This window comes from Nannospalax galili, unplaced genomic scaffold (genome assembly GCF_000622305.1).
Source record: "Nannospalax galili isolate Female #2095 unplaced genomic scaffold, S.galili_v1.0 scaffold510, whole genome shotgun sequence".
Classification (NCBI taxonomy): Eukaryota; Metazoa; Chordata; class Mammalia; order Rodentia; family Spalacidae; genus Nannospalax; species Nannospalax galili.
This window is the reverse complement of record NW_008329677.1, coordinates 1,948,035-1,971,170: the sequence shown is the minus strand read 5'-3', so window position 1 is coordinate 1,971,170 and position 23,136 is coordinate 1,948,035. Positions and strand designations below refer to the sequence as shown.

Sequence of the window (23,136 nt, the reverse complement as noted above, 5' to 3'; positions counted from 1 at the left end):
CTTAACATTCTAAAGTATTTATGTGCCTAATAACAGAACTTCCAAATGCATGAAGCAAAGCAACAGAGCTGCAAAGATAAACAAGTAAGCAAACAATTGTATTGCAGTGTTTCTCTCTTAATAACTGATGGAAATAAGACATAAAATCATTTATTATATAGAATATTTTAAGACTACTATTCACTAGTTTAAAAAAAAGACTACTATTGACCAGTTTTTTCAAATTGACAATAAAACATCTATTCAACAACAGTAGAATACATTTTATTCTTAAGCATTCATAGAACTTTTACCAAGGAAAACCTATTCTGGAATATAAAACAAGTCTCAGTAAGTTTAAAAGGATTCAAATCATCTAAGATATGATGTCTTAGAACCAAAGATATTATCAGAAATCGCATTGCAGATCTAAATCCCTCATAAACATTGCTAGAAAAATTCCAACAAAAATTCTAGCGCCCAAGCATGGTATTGCACACCTGTAATCCTAGCACTCAGGAGATAAAGTCAGGAGAATCATAAATTCAAAACCAACTTGGGTAATACACAGTGAGTCCCAGGACAGTCATGGCTGCATAATAAGATCCTGTCTCAAACAAACTTTAACAAACTAAGTCAATATTTTTTAAAAAGAATCATATAGCACAATTGAATAGGGTTTGTTATGGAAATGCAAAGTTGACATAACATAAAAGCAATCAATGTATTTTATCATATTAACATATGGAAATAAAAAAAATTCTCATAAATTCAGAAAAGAAATCTGAAATTCAGCATCCATCCCTCATAAAAATTCTTCAAAAATTAGGAATAGTAGGGAATTTAATTTGATGAAGGTTATTTTTTAAAATAGCTAACTTTATACTTATTGGTGACAAAATCTTTCTCATCAGAAATTTCTCCTTCCACTTCAACTCGAAATTGTACTGGAGGGTTGAGCCAGTGTACAGATATTTAGAGAAAAAAGAATCCATATTGGAAAGGAAAAATTGGGACTCTTTTATTATGATCATTTATGTAGAAAATGCACTAACAGCTATTGCCCTAATATATATTTAGCAAGTTTGGTCACTATATGTGAATGAATATGTAAAGTCCAGATCTATCTTGTATTAGTTACTTTTTTTTTCTGCTGTTACCAAATACCTGTCAAAAACAACTAAAATAAAGAATGGTTTATTTCAGCTTGTGATTTCAGAGGACTCAGTCCACAGTTACTGGGTTCCATGTTTCTGGGCTGTTGTGAGGCAGAACATCATGGTAGCAGGAGTGTGTGACAGAGAAACTTCTTCAGGTGGGAAGGAAGCAGTGCAAAGCTGGTCATTGTCCGGCTTTCTCCTTTGCCTCTTTAGTTCTGAATGGGCACCCAGCCTGCAGGACGGTGCTGCCGGGGTTCTTACCTGCAGGACGGTGCTGCCGTGGTTCTTACCCCTCAGTTAATTCTCCCTGACAATGCCTTCACAGCCACAGCCACAGGTGTTCATCACCAATCTCCCAGCCAAGTCCAAATGAGTCACGTTGACAGTGAGGATTACCCATCAGATATCTCTATATAGCAGCAGCACACAAACAGAAATGGAAATATAATTTACAATAGTTAAAATATAGGAAATATTTGGAGCTAAATCTGACAAAAGGTGTTTAAGACCCATATACTTAAAACTGCAAACCGTTTCTGAGAGAAAGAAGAAATAAAACAATGTGCTCAGAGTTTTGAAGAGTTGATATTCTCAATATATCAGTTTCCCAAATTGATCTGTAGATTTAGCAAGATTACAGAAAAGTTTAGCAGAAATTACTATGAAAATTAAAACACAAAATTCATATGAAAATGAAAAAGACCCATACTAGTCAGAACAACTTTGACAGCAGTTGTAAGATCAACTAACTGGTGTTTTGCATGATATCACAAGCACTCTAGGTTCATATGTGCAACTGCCCTGTGGTGTCCAGATGTCATGGTTTCCTTGTATTCATCTACCACCTCTGGCTTTTTCTGTCTTTCTACCTCTTCTTCCACAATGATCCCTGAACCTGGGAAGGAGATAGTGTTTCATTTAGGGCTGAGCAGTCTGCAGACTTTTAATTCTCTGCACACTGTCCAGTTGTGGGTCACCATGTTAATCACTGTCTGTTGCAAGAAAAAGCTTCTCTGGTGAGTGTTGAAAGATTCACTAATCTATGAGTATAAATCACAATAAGTCACCAGGAGTCAGTTTAATACTATGTCTATTTAGCAGAATAATAGTAGTAAGTTGTCCCCTATGGCCTGTGGGGAGGTGGGCAAGAAGCCCCAGCCCTAGCAGAGGATCTATTAGCAATTGATAGCTGCTGGGAGAGGGAGAGTCGGTTTTCTTTAAGGGTGTGACACCTAGTAGGTTAACTCCAAGGGATAGACCTGCACCCGAGAACTTTCAGGGAAAACAAATTTGACTCCACAGATCTTTAAAAAGAAAAAGAATTTAAAAAAATCTCTGGGAACTCATTTTCTCCACATATCCTATTTAATCCAGTTTCAGTCTTTAAATGTGGATATTCCATAAGTCAATGTTAAATGAATATTCTTTTGTCTAACATAAAATAAGAAAAAGATTAATAGAGAACATAAATTTTGGGGGAGATGATAATGGGAGAGAGCCTGAATATGTTTAAAATATGTTGTATGAAATTCTCAAAAAATTGATAAAAATATTTTTTTAAATGAATGGGTTCCAAGATATATTCTAAAACTCTTGTATTTAGATAATATAGTACTAGGTGGTACTGGAGAGATGGTTAAGAGATGGTGCCTCAATGGTTAAGAGCATATATTGCTCTTGCAGAGGACCTGAGCTCTATTCCAAGTATTGATGCAAATATGTAAAAATGTGGTCCATTCATGGAACCATATTCAGCACCAAGAAGATGTAAACCATCAAAACATGCAAGAATATAGATGTGTTTTTTATAATGCTGAAAGAAGTAGAAGAAGCGAACCATTTCTCCAATAAAGCATACATAAAATCCCAGGAAACACAAGCCAGTCTAACAAACAGCAGATGAGGTTTGCCTGTTGTCGGTAGGACTGCAGCAGTGGGAACTAGGGGCACAAAGAAACACAGACACTTGGGAGAGTAATGTATATGTTCATTATTTTAATTAAGGTAATATTTTTATAGGTGTATGCTTAAGTCAAAACTCTTAAAAGGCATATTTTAACTATACGCAGTTATATGCCAATTATTCTTCAACAGCTGATTTTAAAAAAACAATGCAGCTTTCAAGTTACACAGAAAAAAATGGATTAATGGCATCATACTAACATCTGGAGAGAATTAGGAGGTGCCTGTACTATGCTAAGCATCTGTCAGCCTACCATGTATCTCCCCGCTACTTATAAAAATTTTATGAAGTGAATGCTGATTTGTTTCCTTTTTATAGATGATGACCCTGAAGTTCTACCACTTTTGAGGTGCCTCCCAGCAAGGAGGCAGGAGAACCAAGGTCTAAACACCAGCAACTTCCTCCCAAGCTTGGTTCTGAGCCACCATGAGTGGATTGATTCTGTGTCTTACCATTGTCATTTGCAGGAGAAAGACACGGAACAATCTGCATCCAAGGAAACTGTGTCAGTGATCCTCAGTGGACTCTCTGGTGAAGGGCAGGTAGGGTTTGAACAGGGTCTTTGTTCCTGCTTGCTGGAGATCTTCCCTTCTTCCCCTAAGTCTTTGTGTGCCCCTTCCTCCTCCAACCCTTGGGCAGCTCTCTCCTAGTGCACAGCCACAAGTGTCTTTAGGTTAGCTCCTGTATTTGTTGCAAAATTTTTGGTAAACATAGTCTTTTTTCTTCTCCCTGTAGCCCCCAAAAAAGTTTGGAGAGGAAAAACACTTTTTAAAACAGTTCTCTCTCTCATACACACACACATACACACACACACACACACACACACACACACAATATATGCACATATATGTCATATGCACACACATGCCCAGATATGTGCTTATATGTATATATAATCATGTGCATTTTAGGTTCCTGTAACAGCCCCTCCAGTTACAGGTTCAAACCAAGGTACAGTAGCATCTTCCTCTCACAGCCACCCCTAGGGCCTGTCTTTTATTACTTTCCTTTAACCAACCCACACTTTAGCACATGTCCTCTGTCAGACTAACTCTGTTCACACTATGTGTTATCTGTTTACTGCTGGTAAGCTGAGAAGTTGGGATACCAACATTCTGTGGACCTACTCAGGATTTTGTCCTTTTCCTGAGGAGCAGAAGAGGGCATTATGATTTCTTCTTTAAAAAATATTTTATTTATCCAGGTGTGGTGACACATGCCTTTAATCCTAGTACTTGGGAGGCAGAGGCAGGTAAATATCTGTGAGAAGGAGGCCAGCCTGGTCTACATAGCAAGTCCCAGGCCAGATTGGGCTATAGGGAGACCCTGTTTCAAAAAGAATTATTATTTTATGCATATGGTTTTGTCTACATGTATGTAAGTGTATCAAATGTGTGCAGTGCCTGCAGAAGTCGGAAGAGGGTGTCAGACTGCCTGGAGCTGGAGTTATGGATAGTTGTTAGCCTCCATGTGGGTGCTGGGAACCAAACCTGGGTCAGTGCTCTTAACCACTGAGCCATCTCTTCAGCCTTCAATATTGTAGTATGATGTTCCATTTCATTCCCCAGTGGTAACACAAGGCCAAATCTTTCAGATTCCTGAGAGCCCCTTGCAACAGGCTGATGGATTATGTAGTCTGTAGGAGCCTGTGTATCCTCAAGATCAGTGCAGACTGGGGGCAGTATGTGCTGCCAGAGAGCTGGCACTGTGGAGGTACACGTTCACTTTTGCATTTGCTGCTGGATTGCCTTTTTCAGCCCTTTGTTGCTTGGTGCCCTTCAGTACCCCAGGGAAGAGGGCTGGAGGTGCTTGATACTTTGACAGTGCTGTGCATGCCAGAGTTCCAACTCTAGGGAGCACCCAGAAGCAGTGATGGAAAGTAGTTGGGGAGTCTTTGCCTCTGAGGTAGACAGTACTCAGGGTAGAGTTCATGGTGGAACTTATTCTTTAATGAGCCCCTGTGTTGGGACTGGAGAGATGGCTCAGCAGTTAAGAACACTGATTGTTCTTGCAGAGGATCCAGGTTCAAATCCCAGCACCCACATGGCAGCTAACAACTGTCCGTAACTCCAGTTCCAGGGGATCTGACAGTCTCTTCTGACCTCCACGGGCATTACAACAAATAAAATATTTAAAAGGCCTGTGTTGGTGGCCTTCCATTCCTGGATCACTGCCCCACGTCCCAGAAGTTTTCAGCAGTTGCTGAGACCCTTTGCTCAGGTTTGCTTCTGAGGAACCCATATCAGATGACTCACTAACTGCAGTGCCCTGGGCAGGAGGGAAGGGGGGAGGATACAATGGAAGGTAGCAGTTTTCTCTATGATATTCCTCAGAGACAGGATACTCTTTTATGAACCCAAGCAAGGAGGGGATGGAAAGAGAGGGCCAGAACACACTGAACCTCCAGAGGACATCTGGGTAAGCAAGGAAGATCGATCGCCCATGTTTATCTCCTGACCCTTCCAGAAAAGAAAACACTGAAAAGACAGTAAAGAAGTAAAAAGGGCACAGATCCACAAAGACAACAGGATGAAAGGGGGTTATTGGAAGATAAGTACTTTAAAAATATTTAGTATCAAGAAAATCGATGAAGGAGTTTACACTGGCTTAGCAGAGCTGAGGAAGGGGAAACTCTAATCTCTTTGAGAGGAGACTTACTAAAAATATGATGAACTCCCTATGAGGACTTGAGGGGTTTGGTTTTGCTGAAGGCAGAGTGAGTAGTGAGGCTGAGCACAGGGAGTTTATCTGGGAGCCTGCTAAGGAGTAGACTGAACCCCAGATTATCTGTGCAAATTCTCTCCTGATCAGCCACAACCTGGAGAAATGACCAGGTAGTATTCTCTGGAGAAATCAAGTAGATTTCACCATATAGGACTGTGACAGTGAAAGGCAGATACTAGGGGAGTTAAGTGGAGCTCTGGCCCCTCCTCCAAGCCATATTCTGAGTGGTAGAAGCACATTTGTTGGTGTTTTCTGTTGCTGCTGTAGCAGATGCCTACAGTGTGGTGGCTTAAAACATGTCTGTCATCTTACAGTTCCGGAGGTCAGAAGTCCCGTGTGTAGGTGGAGATATGTTTCTTCTCGGGGATCTAGAGGAGAGTCTGTCCCTGTGCTCTGCCGGCTTCTAGAAGGCACAGGCATTCCTTGCCCTAGGACCTTTTCCTACCTCTCCAGGGCCACAGCAATTGTGCCTACTTCCCTCTCTCTGAGCTTCTTCCTTCCCTTCTCACCTCACTGGGTCCATTTGGATAATCCAGGAGAGTCTCCTCTTCTCAAAATCCTTCATTTAATGGCACCTGCAGAGTCCCTTAGCCTTTTAGACACAGGTTCTGGGGATTTGGACACACACATCTTAGGGGCCACCATTCTCCTGCTACAGTCTCCTCTGTAGAATGGGATTATAGGCTGTTGGAGCTCTGAGTCCAGATTGGAGGAGGAAGAAAGAAACAATGAAGATCACAGATTATTTGAAATACTTGATTGCTTGGAAAATAACATTTGACCAACACTTGGCAAATCTGAAAAATGTGAAAAAGTTAGGAAGCCAAGGCAATAAAAACAAAGCTTACGGATGAGAATGGATTGTAATTACACTGCTTTATCCAAAGACAGCATGAAAGTACATACTCATAATAATGTCAGTACTGATTTAGCTAGAAGTGTGATAGAGGGCAGAGGTTGTGGAGGAGGGTTAAATCCAAACATCACATCAATGTCCAATAGAAAATTTCAAAAACTTAAGAATTGAGAAATGGCAATATAAACGCAGTATTCAGAAATACTCCAAGAAATGAAAAAGTTGAAAGTGATACATAATGGAGAAGGGACTAGAGAGACAGAGGAGAGATTTTCCTGACAAAGTTCTACTGCTAATATCTTTGCCTATGTGCATATGTGATTTTGATTAATAAGACTCTCAGAAGGAACTCAAAATGAATCATGTTCCCCCTAAGTTGCAATACCTTTGGGTACCCCCCAAATCAGAGCAGATGTAATTGGTGCTAACTTTCCTGGTGGCTGAAGTCAAGTGGACCTTTCTGGGCTCAGTCTCACTCCCAACATCATCTGAATAGTCCAAAAGCCCTGAAATTCTTATACCACAAAATCACAGTGAAACCAGTTTTTAAGACAGAACTATTTGGCTTATGGTGTTAATATGTATAATTAACTACTACATGCTAAACTTTACCCAATAGAGTAGTTAAAACAAAGTTCCTCTGTCAGAAGCCAGCTAAAAGCCATTTGTTTTCTGATGTTTGTGTGAGAAATCGTTTTTATCACTTTGTGAACTTTGAGTCTCATTAAGAACATCTTTCCCATGAACATTCTCAGGATGGGCTGTTTCAGGTGAGACAGCCATGCCTGTCCTGTGAACAGTGGCATGTACAGTAGTGCAGACCACTGTGCCATTAAAGTGCAGAGGGTCCCCACTGTTGCTCTTCTTTCCTGGCTGTAGGACATAGAAGAACGTTCCAGCATGCTTTCCAGTCCTGATGAGGAGGAACTCAGCCCTGGGTGCTCAACAGCAGCAGCATCCTTCCTATTCCCGGAGGAATCCACTCACTTCCACCCCATCTACATGGGAGAGTCAGAAGCATTTTGTATTCAGATATTTTTCATTGATGAGAAATACGAGACGAGGCAAGTACTGATCTCTAGGTTGTCTGTTGTGGTAAGAAGTTCTTAGGGCCTTGGTGACCCATCATTTTAGGCATTCAGAACACATGGTTTTAAAATCAGGTTTCATATCCTAATCTGGGGAATTTGTCAAAGCAAATTCCTGAGCACCATCCAGAGATTCTAGTCCATAATATTTGGTTAGGCCTACAAAGGTGGGAAAAAAGTTTGGCCAGTTCTGGCTTACCTACATCACAATTGGAGATCTGGAAAATTACCACTATATAGCCACATGCTGTTCCCCTTCTAAAAACCTTTCATTTCTCTGGATCTTTGGATTTCTGTTGCTTTTGTATAGAAGTAACAGAAATCCAGTTCAAACAGGGCTTATGCAACTAAGGATAAGTTCAGTGGTAGAACTCATTTTACATAGGGCTAGACCCCAAACTCAGCTGAATTGGAGACGAACTTTCTTTCTCTACCTCTTTGTCCTGGTTCCCTGCTGTTGACCCCAGTCTTGGAAGGGTATACTCATCCTTGGGCCAAGATAGTAGACAGGTCTATGTACAAGTTCAATGGGGAGAACATTTTGGTTTGGGCTCAGCTTTCCAGCCAAAGTTCCAAGAGGCCTGATAGACTCTGTGCTCATTCCTGAGCCATTGCCTGTTATTACATCATGCTTCAACATGTGCTCAGCCTGTTGCCTCATGCTTCACCCCTAATCTGGGGGTAGAGATGCACCCTAGTGTAATATGTGAAAAGGGGGATAAATGGAACACCCAACAATTCATGAAAGCTACTGGAAGAAGGAGGCAAGATGCTAGGCAGACAAAGCCTAGGTCCACTTCCTGTCCTTCCAGAGCACCCTTGTGTTCAGTGTTTCTGTTCCTGATCTGCTTATGGACCACTGCCTGATGCCTAAATTCAACATCTTCTTTAGCACACCACCTTATAACACCGTTTATCCACAGAATGATTTAAAGAGGAAAATATGGGCCCGTTTTAATAGAGCAGAAGGTTGCAGAATACCTTTGAGGTGACCAAAGACAGTGCTGGCCATTTCCTTTTTGAAAAATATATTTAAACATATCTCCACCATTTAGCCTCTAAAAATGATGGTTCCTTTTCCTTAATCTTAAATTTTCAGCTTCTGTGGAGATCTTGAAGCTTAGAAAAGGAAATTTTTCTATTTTAATTATAATGCAGACATCTAAATAGCCTATAATGCCCTTATATATTTGTGTTTCCCCCCTCTGGTGCTTTTAGATATGATTTTGCCTAAGCAAAATTCTTTTGGATTTAGTTTGATGACTCCTTATATTTTCCCAGTAAATATTTAAGTGTTACTAGTTAGAAAATATTTTGCAAATAAAACAGAAAAACATCAAAATAGTCTATGACACAGTCAAATCTCTCCTTAACTCTTCCAAAAAGAAAGGGAAAGACGATGTCTACAGGAAGGCCATCTTCTGTATTGGCTTTCAATTTTGCAAATACTATTGTTACCATGATAGTGTCTTCAGCTTCACAAAATACTTTATTGCTGGTATGTGATACTTATGACATATACAGATGATGCACCCTTACCTATGTAAGTGACTAGACACGAATTCTGACTATTAGTTAGCTAACTGCTGTTGAGTACGGGGAGGGAGAACCATGAAATGTCCTATGATGCTGCATTTATTTGCAGTCTAGTGACATTGAATATTACCTTGTTTTCAGGTCGCTGGATTTTATGAATTTTGTTTTCCGTCTTTTTCCTGTAAGTATATGCTGAATTTTGAGTAATATAATTGGTTTTGTAGTTACATTATTTTTAAAAAATTTTATTTATTGTACAGACATTTAAAAACTGTGAATGTTATTGAATTGCTCCCCTCTTCTGAGGTCAAATGGCACATCATGCACTCGTATAGAAAATATTCTCATTTTCAATCATTTGTCATGTTATTTTGACAGGTTTCTTCCAATGCATGCTTTCTTTTAGAGATAGCTTTCTAGTGTTTTATTAGGGTCAAATCATTCATAGTAGTATGTGAAAATGCCAGAAATTATTCTGAGAATATTAGACTGCTGTATTCCTTTATAGTTTACATTGACTCAAAGTATCCTAGAATCAATATATTACTTTGTGACAGCTAGTAGGAAACTGGAAAACTGGTTGATTTCCAGGTTGGCATCTCTTTCCCTACTCATTTCTAGGATCTAACATGGTACTTGACACATAGAAGGAGCTCAGCTCACATTGGACCTCAGGACTGAGAGCAAAGTATAAACAGGCTACTCCATTTTAGGGTTTCTGAGCCTCCCCATTCTTGTCTGGGAATGGGAATCCTACGTGACTTCTTATCAATATTATTGAAGGAAAGAAAGTGGAGAAAGAAGACAATTGAGAGAGAAAAAAATAGGTTGTTAGGAGACCTTTCCCATCCTTGTACATAACAGTCAGGTCTACTGCTATACTTTTTCAGTGGGCAAATTTCAAGCAGACGACCTATTGCTTTATTTGTCTTTGCTGCTCGTTATACTGAGGCAAAATAAATATGGTTTAACGATAGGATCTTGGGTTTTACTCCCTCATTTTTCTGATCTAATGAAGCCTTGGAGTAAGGCAATATATTCTCCACTGTAATTTCTTTAAGTTGATTTTTAAGACATTTTCAAAGTTTATAAAGCAATGGTGGATTAACTCAAACAAAGAATTTACAAAGCCACTTTCCCTCAAACATGCCTCAAAGAAATTTCACTGAGTTTCATTCCTATTTTAAAGTGCACATAAAAGCAAACCTTCAATGTTATAGAAGTAGTGCTGGGTTTAGATAGGCAGAAGAGCAGTCTACATGTTGATTCTATTTGACTTGGGGATCTAAGGATACGGGAACAAAATACCTTCATTACTTCACCCCTAATCCCTCAAATCCAAGCTGAAGCAACTCATTGTAGCTAGTACCCCCTCTCTGAGGAAGCCTGCCGAGACTTGGCACCCAGTCTTTATTTTCAGCTTGAGTAGTTCAGCAGTGTGATTCTAAAGTTTCCCTAAAGGAGCTGTGTTATTTTGCTAGAAAGAAGGAAGATAAGGTCAAATAATGATTTGCTCCTTGGGGCTGCACAAATGTCCTGAGGGTTTTGGATTAGCACAAGTAATGCCTTCACAGGGTTCAAGGGGAGGCAAAGTCCCAAAGGGACAAATTAGCTCTGGGAAGAGCAGGCTGTGTCTGTGGGGATCTGGCACAGGATCAAGTGGCTCTGAGGATCATACAGCATCACAGTCCTTAGACACTGGAGTGATTCTGAATGTTCCAGTAGCCATGTGAACAAAAGTAAAAAGGAACAAATGAAACTCATGTTAATAACATAGTTTATCTAGTTCAATATGTCCTGGGGTCAATCATTTCAAACGCAATCAATATCAAAGTTAATAATGAGGTGTTTTATATTCATTTTCTCATGCTAAGCCTTTGAAATGCACATATCTCAAGGTAAGTACTGAATTTTCACCGGCAGTTCTTGTTCTGAATTTAGATCTTAGGAAATCTGCACTTGGATAAGAAGATTCATATATTAAAGTGGAATGGGTGGACTTATATGCCCCAAGCATACCCAAGACTTGTCCAATAAGTGGAATTGGGTGCCAGTTTTTAAATTTCAAATTTAAATGGTATTCAAATAAATTTTTAGTTTCTCAGTCATACCAGCCACATCCAAATGCTCATTGACCACATGTAACCACTGGCTGTCCCCTGAGACAACAAAGGTTCTAGAAGGTAGGCGGCATCTATCAGAACTTGCAGATCTTCCCATGTCTGCTGGAGTTCAGACTTGCCTTTGGGTCATCACCTAGTAGGATAAAGTCATGACTGAGGACTCACACATCCATTCATGTAGAACCACAGGTCTGTAGAGCCAGAGGGCCTGGAGTTAGCCCTCATTGCACAGAGGGGGGCCAAAGCAGGTATAATCTCACTTCCTAAGTGCAAGACCCTTGCTGTGATACCACACCATCTCATTTATTCATTGATTTCATTGGTGATATTGAATTCACAAGTATAAATGGTCTTAGTTAAAAAATCTAGGCCAGGTCTGGTGGTTATAGGCATGTAATCCCAACAAGGCTTACCCTGAGGTAAGAGGACTGACTGCACATTCAACACCTGTGTGGACTATAAAGTTTAAGGCCACCCAGGGCAATTTAATGAGACCCTTTCTCAAAAATTAAAAAAAAAAGGCTGGTGAGATTGCTCAGTGGTAGAGCTTTTGCTTAGCATATAAGGCCCTTGGTATAATTAATAATTAATTAAATAAGCAAACAAAGAAGCAAGTAAATAAAGTCTACTTCTAGGAGTCAGATGTGGTAGCACACACCTGTGAACTTGTAATCCTAGAACTTGGGAGGCTGAGGCAGGAGGGTTATAAGTTAGAAGCTAGGCGGGCTATGTAGTGAAGCCCTGTACTGAAACAACACTAATAAATGAATCAATTTCTGTAAAAGAGCTCTTCTAAATGGGCGTCACTTTGTGTAATATGCATTTGTTCAGCTTTCAGTCAGACTCATGGATATCTTCTCCATGTTTTCCTAGTTGCTTAGCTCGCTGAGTTTTATGAATGACTTTTCAAACCACAGGAAAGTGTAATTTGAGTATTTTGTCCTAAATATATTCACTTTGCTTCTATTTTCCTTAGTGCTTTATAGCAAGAATTTGTTTAATGACAAATGGTTTCTTATGCTCTCCACATGTCCTTTTTGAAAATCATTTTAGGATAAGAAGTTTTGCTTGATTTCTGTGCCTCCTCTCACCCCTGAGTTTGTCCTCATCCAGAACTTTGTGAAGATCGTCCCATTCAGCAACTGCACCCTGGAGCATGATCTCTATGTGTTCCATCAGGCTGGATTGCTCAGGTAAGTGAGCGTGTATGGTGTGACTTCCTGGGGAGATGTGAATAAATGTTTATTCACCCACAAATGATTCCACACAAGTCTCTAGGTTAGTGGCAATGAATATACATGGGTTACTTAGAGGAACATGGTTAGAGGTTACTTACAGAGAGGGATGGCTGACTCAAAGGCAGCTACATCACTGAAAAGCCTACCCCAGCATGGGTAATGATAGCTCACAAAAGCTGTATTCCTTAAGCTCGTTGTCAAACCTGTAGGCAGCTCTACCAAGAGCACCCTCTCCCCAGCAATTGTTTATTGCATATTTAACCTTGGGAAGGAGCCTTGTGCATCTTCTACCTTTCTGAACTTTCTGGAGTTTCCTGAGCCTGGCAAGTTTCCGTAGCTTCCTGAGGCTTATAAGTCTCCCTCTTTTCTCCAGGGGAAAGTTATATCACCTTGTAGAGGGTAATATTAATGTCTGTTTTCTTCCATTTATGGCTGAGTCTTAGACCACTATGCCACAGCAATAGTCACTTATTCTCAGCTGTTAAGAGTCTGTAGTGTTAACTATCACCCATTGAAAAAGAAGTTTCTCTCCAACAATGTTCTTTGGGTATACCCACAGATGTTTAAAAGGCAGTTTGACAGGTACACCTCATCCTTTTAGCACAATAGCATTGCTTTCCCAATGGGGCCTATATCTCTGCAGCCATGGGATTTTGCCCTGGCTTACAGTACCAGACATGAGTTCCTCTTATAGAGTGGGTCTTAAATCCTGTCATAAGGAATTGTTTGTCTCCATTATAGTTGTGCCACTATTGTACCAGCAGACACAGTGGCATGTTGGTAGTGTAGCATGCAGGGTTCATCAAGGCATAAGATTGTTGGTGACACTTCTCCCCCATTACTCTATATAGCACCTTCTAGCACTATGGAAAAGCTAGCAGAGAAGGAGCGTCAACTGATTTCTTCGTGTCCTGAAGCCAAAATACGTGATGTCTTCAGTAATAGAATCTTACAATATAGTTCTGGTATGCAACCAACAGCAGTGATGACAGCAGTGATAATACCTTTTATGGTTTATAGGTCCTCAGAGGCCTCTCTAGCAAAACAATTCATAGGGAGGCAGCCCACAAGTGGCACTAGGACTTTCATTGAACAGTGTAGCTTCTGGGAGTGCCTTTCTCTACCCACTCATGATGTCTTTGTTCAACTTCTTCAACTGCTGTTTTTACTTTTCTTCTATATGCTTTTCCAAAAATGTGCACACAAGGGTTAGCGTTATATAATGATTTTTTTTTTTTTTTACAGAGGACAGGAAGGATTTCTAAATGCCCATCACCATCTGTCCCAACCAAGTGCCAGGTGGTCTTAGGTGACTAAGGGTATATTGAAAAAAAATATTAAGGTCCTATATATCACAAAAGAGTTATGTTGGGTACAGTGGCATGGATGGGGAATGGGACATTATTCCTCTAAGCCTGTATAATCCAGTCATTCTCCATTATCAACCCTACCTCCTCATCCTAGGACACTACTATTGTTCTATCATGCACCCTCCCTTCCCTGATGGGGTTTGTAAGGGTGGCTTTCAGTGCTCAGCTTGACTTGGACCAAGAAGGATGGGGGTCATGTCTTGCTTGTTATGACATCTACAAGAGCCAACTCCCTGGTTCTGAGAGGCTCTGGGCCAGGACCCCATCTGATACCTCTCCATCTGTCACACTTGGTTGGTGAAAGGGGCCCAGGCTGTGTAAACAGTCTCCATGCCGAATATACTTTCTGACAGGAGAGATGCATAGCGCATACTCTAGAAGGGTAACAGCCCTGGGATTAACCCCTGGGATAAGCTTAATCTTTTTCTCCTATACTGTTTTATCATTTATATCTTCTGTGAATTGTTGCTTAGGCATTAAAGTCTTCTACAAGCTCACTAGCACAGTGCTTGGCTTTCCATCAGTCTTGCCTATAGGAACTCCTGGCTTGATGTAATCTTGCACATATGCCTTCATGTCATCTGGACAGATCCCTTTGTTTGCTTTCCTTTTTTTCTCATCTCCTCCTGAATGAGTTGACCTTATGAATAAAATTGACATGCCCATCTGTTCTAGTTTGCTTTCAATTGTTGTGACAAGACAATCTGACCAATACCAACTTGGGGAAGAAAGTGTTTATTTAACTTACAGCACAGTCCATCATCAAGGGAAGTCAAGGCAGTAACTCAGGGAAGGAACCTGGAGCACAGACTATGGAGGAACGCTGCTATCTGACTTGCTCCCTTAGCCCATGCTCAGCCTGCTTTCTTATATAACACAGGACCACCAGCCCAAGGGTGGCACTGCCAGTGGGCTGGGTCTCCCACATCACTCGACAATCAAGAAAATGCCCCCACAGACATGGCTATAGGCCAGTCCGGGGGAGAAAATTCTTCAGTTGATGTTCCCTCTACCCAGGTGTGTCAAGTTGACAGCTAAAGCTATCTAGCACACCATCTAAATCATTCAGATTTGCTACAATCTCTCCCTCAAAAGATCACACCCCACTATGGGGTTCAGCAAAACCACTAGAGCCCCATATCAGTGTTCTAAGGCCACTGCTGAATTAACTTCTTTCTTAAACTTTTCTGTAAATATGGTCCTAGCCAGCCAGGTAAACCAGGCACCAAACACTGTCTCTCATATGCCCTTTCTTTCAGTAATACTCTCTCCCTTCCCCTATTGTCTTCCAAACCTGATATCTGTGGGAATCTCAGGCAGTGATAACCAGGTGTTCCTAGTGACTTGTATGAGCCAGTCCATCAGGGCCAGATTTCTCTCAAACTGACTTAGGTTGGGCAGGCTGTGTCTCACAGAGGGATGGGTAGTTTCATATTACTCAGCCTCTCTGCTTCCATAGCACTCAGACTGATCCCACCTACCCCAGTATTCAGAAGTCTCATGAGCCAGGCTGTGAGAGGCTCATTCATTCCTTTTTATAAAAAGGCCTTTACCAACTCAAGCAGTTCAGATACAGAGTATTTCCTGATTATCATAGTCCATGGTTCACCATTAAGACACCAACCTGCATGCTGAACCATGGATTTTTCCCTTCCTTTGCATTAAAGGTCAGCTCTGAGGGATAACTTCTACCTCATGTCCTTCACCCTCTCCCTCTTCCCTGTCTGATGATTCCTCATGTGAATTCCAGGTCTCTGGACCCCAGGACAGGCTCTTCTCTTAGGTCTACTTTGTACTCTCCCATGCATACTGTCAGCCAATACCTCCATTTCATCCTCCTTTTTGGTCACTTTTTCTGCCAAATCAGAGGCTAATGTGAAGGATGGCATCAAAATATCTTTCCCCATTGTCTTCCTCCCTTATACAGGTGAGTTCTTTCTGAATAGACAGATCAATTTCAGTTGCATATCTTAGTAACCACAGAGAAGGCCTTACAACTGCTGCCATAGTCTGCTCATGATCCTGTTCTGTGCACACTACTATTTCAAGGATTGCAATGCATTCTTCAGTCCATCAGGCATTTTGGAGGAATCCTCATACTCATGTGGTATCCATCAAGGAGGTTTGTCACCCATCCCATGTAAAGATGGAAAGATGGAAAACCTGGGATTCCCCTTGAGGATACTTCATTCTAAGCTGTCTTGACCTTGAACACAGGGAGCACACAACTGCTGCTACCACAGCGAGGCATGGCATCCCAAACCACATGGAGAAAGGTAGCTGTATTGGAATTGCCCCCCACCCCCGTGGATGCTCCACCCTCAGGCAGATCAGCCTGTTTCAGGTCTCAGCACCCATCAAAGGGCCATGCAACTATTCCCCAACTCATCACTGATTCTGTTCATCCATATTTGGGTGTCAGTTGTATCACGTGACTTTCTGGGAAGATGTGGACAAACATCTATTCATGTTCAATAGGGCACCAATGACAGACCAAATAAAAAGTTACATTCAATTCTAGCGTGGTGAGCCAATGAGTTTAATAGGGTTATTTACAGTAGTATATATGACTCAAAGTCAGCTATATCACCAAAAATCTACCCCAGTGTGGGTGATGACTCATGAAAGGTTGTCCCTGGATGTGCCTGCCCAACTTGGAGACGGCTCCACTGAAGAAAGCTTACTGCTTATAGAACCTCAGGAAGGGGCTTTGTGGTACCTGTAACTTCACCAGCTTCCTGGGTTTTGCAAATTTCATGAACCTCCTGAGTCTGGTATGTTTCCTTAGCTTCCTGAGCCTTTTGAGCTTCCTTCTTCCTTCTAGGAGGGAATGTTTTGATTCAGATGAAATAGCTACTGAACAACACAGGGGGACAAATGAGAATCCATGAACTAAGAGGAAAAAACCAGGAGCTCATTTAGGGACAGTTAAACCTGAAAAGAGACTTGTCCTGTCAGATATCGAGGCACAATGTAGAGCCATAATAGTCAATGCCACACTGGCAGATTGTATAGGTAGAATAAATTAACACTAAAAACAGCCTCACCACAGACCCTTGGTAAGAGTTCAGTGTGTAAATGTGTATGTGTTTGTGTGTGTGTGTGTGAGAGAGAGAGAGAGAGAGAGAGAGATAAAGCATGTGTCATGGCAGTGGTGGGATAAAGATGGAAATTGGGCTTACACTCTAAGCTAAAATATATTCCAAGGTGATTGAGGTGTTAAATGCAAATAAAACATAAAAAGTTAGAAACAGAGACTCAGATACGGTAGTATATACCTGTAGTCCCAGCAACTCAGGAGGCTGAGGCAGGAAGACCACAAGTTTGAGGCCAGCCTGGAGTATATAGTGATACTGTCTGAAAAAAATTAGAAAATATGTCCAGAGTGCTAAATTCTGTTCTTGGAGCACAGTGGTGAAGAACAGTCAGACATGGTCTCAGCCTTTTCAAGGCTTATAAACATACACATAAATGCACACTTAACAACTGTAATGAGAATAGCTCAACAGAACTCAAGGATGGAGTGCGTGGTTACTAAGCACAAAATGGTCTTGGCAGCCAAAAAAAAAACCCGTGACTTTTTTTAATTACCAAAAGTATTTTTGAATCACCCAAATTCAAATACAATTGAGTAACCAAGAGATATTTCCAAATCAGTCTAAAAGCATAATAGCCACATTTCAGCCACCAGAAGGGTGGAAAGAGAGACAGATGGTACATATATTCTTGTGAAACACTCCTCTGTTCTGTTCTTATTACAGCATCAGGAACTTGATCAGCCACTAGTCAATTAGGTATGTTCCCAGTAAAAATGCAGTTGAGCCCACCATTAGAAGGAAGAAGAGGAGAAAAAGGATAACATCAGAGCATCATATCTCACTACAAAATTTAGAAAACATGCAAAAGTTCCACACAACCTCCCTTCACTCTCCCACTATTATCATGGAACACCAGTTGTAAAGTCAGGTTTACTTCTGGGAGGCTTGTGCTGTGCATGCTCTCGGTTTTCAGGCCCACTGGGAGGCATGCTGTGACCCTCTCTCTCCCCACGCTATCTTTACAACAAAAACTACAGGTTAGGGAATAAGGATATTTATTTGGGTTTTCTTACAGAGTTTGTGATGTACGAGAGGGGGTCACCCGTGGGCTTTTCCGTATATCTTGCTGATCTTTCCAGATATGCAGCTGCCAGCCTGCCAGCCCAAGATGGCGTAGCACCCCCCCGACACACACACCACACACACACCTCCCTGGCTTCTTCTGTGTCTGTCCTTAGACCTTCTCCCTCATGCAATTGAAGCTGACAGATTGGGTGGGAGGGGTGACTGTCTCCCTCCCTTACTATAGAGGCTCTTAGGGTTCAGACATCCAGCTATTGCTATTTCTTTCTGAGGTCACGCCTATCCAACACCAGGGCACTGCTTGTTACAGCAGATGAACACACTCTGATACCTTGTTATTAACCGTACCTTGTTAGTTCTCTGTTTATCTTGGGGTTCCCTCTTGGTGTTTGTGATGGTTTATCTTGATTGTCCACTTGATAGGATTTAGAATCACCTAGAATACACACCTCTGGGAGTGTCTGTAAGAGGATTTTCAGAGATATTTAACTAAGGGAGGAAGACTCAAATTGAATGTGGGTAGTACCATCCCATGGCCTGGGATCTTGGACTGAATAAAAAGGAGAAAGCCAGGGGAGCATGAAGCACTCAGCATTGCCCTTTCTCTACTTCCTGACTGTGGACACAGTGTGAGCACAGTCAGTGCCTCTTTCTCCCACTGCCAGGTCAAACCATGAGCTCAAACTGCAAGCCAAAATAAATCCTTCCTTCTTTTGTCGAGTGTTTTGTCAGTGTAATGAGAAAAAGTAATTAATATAGTATTGTACATTCAATGGATTTGGAAAAATGTATATGGCACCATTGCAATATCCTGCAGACTAGTTTTACCACCCTAGAAATCCTTTGTGCTCTGTCTGTGCATCCTTCCCTTCCTTCAACCCCGGTACCCACTGATCTTTTATTCTCTCCACAGTTTTACCTTTTCCAGAAAAATAGTTACAATCGTGCAGTATGTAGCCTTGTTAGCTTGGCTTCTTTTACTAGATCATATTTATTTAAACTCCATGTCTTTTCATGAGCTGGTAGCTCATTCTTTTAGCACTGAATAATATTCCCTTGTCTAGTTATACCATAGTTTATTTTCCATTCACCTACTAAAAAGCATTTTGGTTACTTCCAAGTTTAGACAACTATGCTAAAACATTCGTGTGCAGGTTTTTGTGTGGACTTCAGTTTCAAGCTTATTTGGCTAACAGTGTGGAACTGCTAGACGCTGTGGCCAGAAAATATTTACTTTTAGAAGAAACTGCCAGCCTGTCTCACAAAGTGGCCATATCACTTTGTATCAACAGCAGGGGTGAGTGAGAACCCCATTGCTCTGCACCCCTTCCAGCATTTGCTGATCTCACTGGTTTGGATTTTGGTCATTCTAACAAGCATCTAGAAGTACTTCATTGGTTAAAGTTGTAGTTTCTTCCTGATGTATGATGCTGAGGAACTTTGTGTTAGAACATTTCAAATGCTTACTTTTCACCTGTGGATCCTCTTTTGGTGAGGTTTCTATTTAGATTTTTGGCCCATTTTAAATTTTTTTTTTGCTTAATTTAAAAAATATCATAAGCATACATTATAATAGAAATACTTTTAGCTGGGCGTGATGTGGTGGTACATACCTTCAATCCCAGCCTTTGGGAGGCAGAGGCAGGTGGATCTCTGTGAGATCCAGGCCAACCTGGTCTACATTATGAGTTCTAGGCCAACTATGGCTACAGAGAGGCCCAGTCTCAAAAAGACCAAAAAAGTTTTTTAAAAAAATTTTTTGAAGAAATACTTTTGTAACAGAAAATGTTAATTTGGTATCACAGTATCAAATGTAATTTCAAATTTTAGGCTAATTGGAAGAATACTTTCAGTTTAGAAATTGAAGAAAAGGGGCTGGAGAGGTGACTCAGCAGTTAAGAGCACTAATTGCTCTTGTAGAGGACCTGAGTTAAGTTCCCAGCACCCACATGGCAGCTAACAACTGTCTATAACTCCAGTTCCCAGGGATCCAACACCCTCTTCTGTCCTCTGTGGGCATTGCATGCATGTGGTACACTTACATACATGCAGGCAAAACACTCAGACACAAAAATAAATAAAAATAAATAAAAATTAAAAATCAAGTAAAGGTAAAATAATCAGCTGCCCTTGGTGGTACATACCTTAAAAAAAAGAAATAGAAGAAAAGCCAATTCAAGAAGTCCTTCTCCCATGGGGCGATGATTGGTTTACATAAGCAGGGGATCTGGAGACAGGGCTTTAAGTTTTGTGTCTTAAGAATCTTTGTTTTCTTTCTTCTACTCTGAGTTCTTTTGTCTCAGCTCCATCTGGAATTGGCTCTTATCATGTTAGCATGGCTGCTACGTTCTGGGCTGGTGTCCATGTAGCACAGCAGTGGGGAGGTGCTGGCTGACTGTATGCAGCCTTTCCCAGAGGCCCCCAGCATAGCCCCTAATTCCTCTAATAGAATATGCAACATTGAGTACATGTGCCAACTCTAATTCAGGTACTGGGGAGACATGACTGACCCGAACAGAAGTCCTAGCTACAGGGGAAAGACATGAATAGAGCAAAGAGATGAACTACACAGTAGGTAGGTAAGAATCAATGAAAAGAGTGCAGCAGGTGGGTAGGTGCTGGGTATAGAGAAGCTGCTGTCACCCCAGGGTGCACAGAAGAGGTAGCTTTAGAGGTGAAGAGGGAGTTGCGTGGTATCAGCACAAATCCTGGACATCTACTCTTTTTATAACACAGTTTTAAATATATCATGTCCTTCCATTTTTTGTTTCATTTTTTTGACATTTAGGATGAATTGCCCCTGCTCTTAAGTTAGGTTACTTTAGATTTTTATAACCTCATATTCTGTCCCCTACCTAATTTCCTTCTTCTTCTCCTGGGAAATTATATTTGTGTCTGTCATCTGCTCTCTGGTCATGCTGGTGAGCACTGACTGTTGGTGAGGACTACCTCTTCTGTCAACAGACCCCACACCTAGGTTACCTCTCATTTTGTATGGTAACTACTGGATATTTAAAACAAGAGTGTTTTAAATATCCAGGACATTTCTGAAAGTATTACTGGGCTTTATGTCATAACAAATTGTTTTCCCACATTCCATGGCTTGCCCATTCTTTACCTGCCTGCTGACTTTTCCTCCCATTTAGTTACTAGTGGAGGGCAAATTTCGTTGAACTGGTAACTCATTACATCTTGCTGCCCTTCAAAGCTATGTTTTTCTAAAATCTGACATTTCAAATTTGTGAGAATATGTTTCAGATTTATTCATCCAACTAATATTGTGCTAGAAATACTTAACTTCTAGTTTAGGTCATACATCCATTGCCAGTATTGCCCAGTAAATAAAAATGACTTTAGATAGTCAGCCTTAGTCAGTCAGCCTGTGCTGGTTAGTTTTTGTCAACTTGACACATGCTAGTGATACCTGAAAAGAGGGAACTTCAGTTGAGGAATTTTCTTCTCAAACTGGTCTGTGGACATGTCTGTGAGGTACTTTCTTAATTGTTCATTGATGTGGGAGGGCCCAGTCCACTGTGGGCAGTGCCATTACTGGGCAGATGGACCTGGACTGTATAAGAAAATTGGCTGAGCAAGCCAGGGGAAGCAAGCCATCAAGGAGTGTTCCTTCATGGACTCTGCTTCAACTTCTGCCTCCAGGTTCCTGCCCTGACTTCCCTCAAAGATAGACTGTGCCTTGGAATTATAAAATGCAATAAACCCTTTCCTTCCCAACTTGGTTTTGGTCAGGGTTTTACCACAGTAACAAAAGTGACCGGAACATAGCCTTTGAGTGATTCTCCTCTTTGCTGTATTCTTTTCATTTGCTTTTCTGTAAGTGGCTCATTCATGCTTGGTTGCCACTTTTTTCTACAACGTCACCATTTCCTGGTATCGTGCCTATGTTATCATGGATAGTATGTAATGATATCAGATCTGCTCTCTGCCTCTTGTGCTCTTAATCAACTTCTCTGAATAGAGCCCAATAGAAACTTCATTTATTATACCATCATTTGGTTTGGAGTGCAGATGTGTTCTTTCTGTTTGTGTTTGGTTCACACTGAGTTACTGAGGACTGTAGAATTGTGTTGTGATTTTGTTACACTCCTGTAGAATTGAGAAAGGCTCATGCCACATTTTCTTTATATATATATATATGGTCTCCATTTACCAGCATCAACAAATGACTGGATACACTCATAAACTTGTAGATTTCTAAAACTATTGATTCAATTTGGAATTGAAAAAAATAAGTAGTAAATCTTTTTTCCTACTTTTCATATATCATTTTCTATTTTATTATGTATACAGTCAGATTGAATACCTTAAATTCTGACCTTTAAGGCCAGACTCAGTCAAAAATAGGAGATGAAGAAAACAGCTTGTTAGGAATTAGGTGGCCAAAGCTGTAAAACTTTTAAGACCCAAGAAGGGATTGGTGGGCAAGAGTTTCTTCATTACCTCGTGAACCCTGAGGGTTCACGAGTTTGGACATTCAAGTATATCAGAAAGAGAATGAGACAGAGAGAGAAAGGGGGGATATGTCAGAGACAGGTGGCTTAGGGGAAGGGAAGGGTTAGGAAACAAGGTTTCTCAAGAGATCTTGCTTTTTTGGTGATAGAAAGCCTTGTAGGTAGATGAGGAAAACCACAGCCACAGCTAATCTCCTACTTCAATTCAGGGTGATTTCAGAATTGTGCCTGAACCCTTGAGAAAAGAATAATTGGATCATTCTGGTTGCTGAATGTGCAGTTGCTTCTGGGAAGTTCACGTAAGACAGAAGCAGAACAGAAAGGCCAGAGTGCTGTCCTTTCAGGCTATATACTGTGGAGCTAAAAGAATGGGCCACCATGGTGGTCATAATGAGAGCAAGATTAGAAACTTCCAGAAACTTGTGGCAATATGAAAGTAGAATGGCATTTAGGTATAAATCCAGTGAACCATTGTTGTCTTCAATCCTGTCAGGCCCAAGGCTTGTGTG

The 23,136-nt window shown here is 40.9% G+C and overlaps 1 protein-coding gene across 1 annotated transcript in view; it reads left to right on the top strand.

Annotated features, from left to right (window-relative positions):
• Positions 1–23,136, top strand: part of Cfap61 (cilia and flagella associated protein 61) — a 319,254-nt gene that overhangs the window by 93,013 nt on the left and 203,105 nt on the right. The window contains exons 10-13 of the mRNA XM_008841463.2: positions 3,570–3,644; positions 7,562–7,746; positions 9,448–9,487; positions 12,483–12,622. Of these exons, the coding sequence (XP_008839685.1) occupies positions 3,570–3,644; positions 7,562–7,746; positions 9,448–9,487; positions 12,483–12,622 (440 nt within the window). The remainder of the gene's footprint in view (positions 1–3,569; positions 3,645–7,561; positions 7,747–9,447; positions 9,488–12,482; positions 12,623–23,136) is intronic.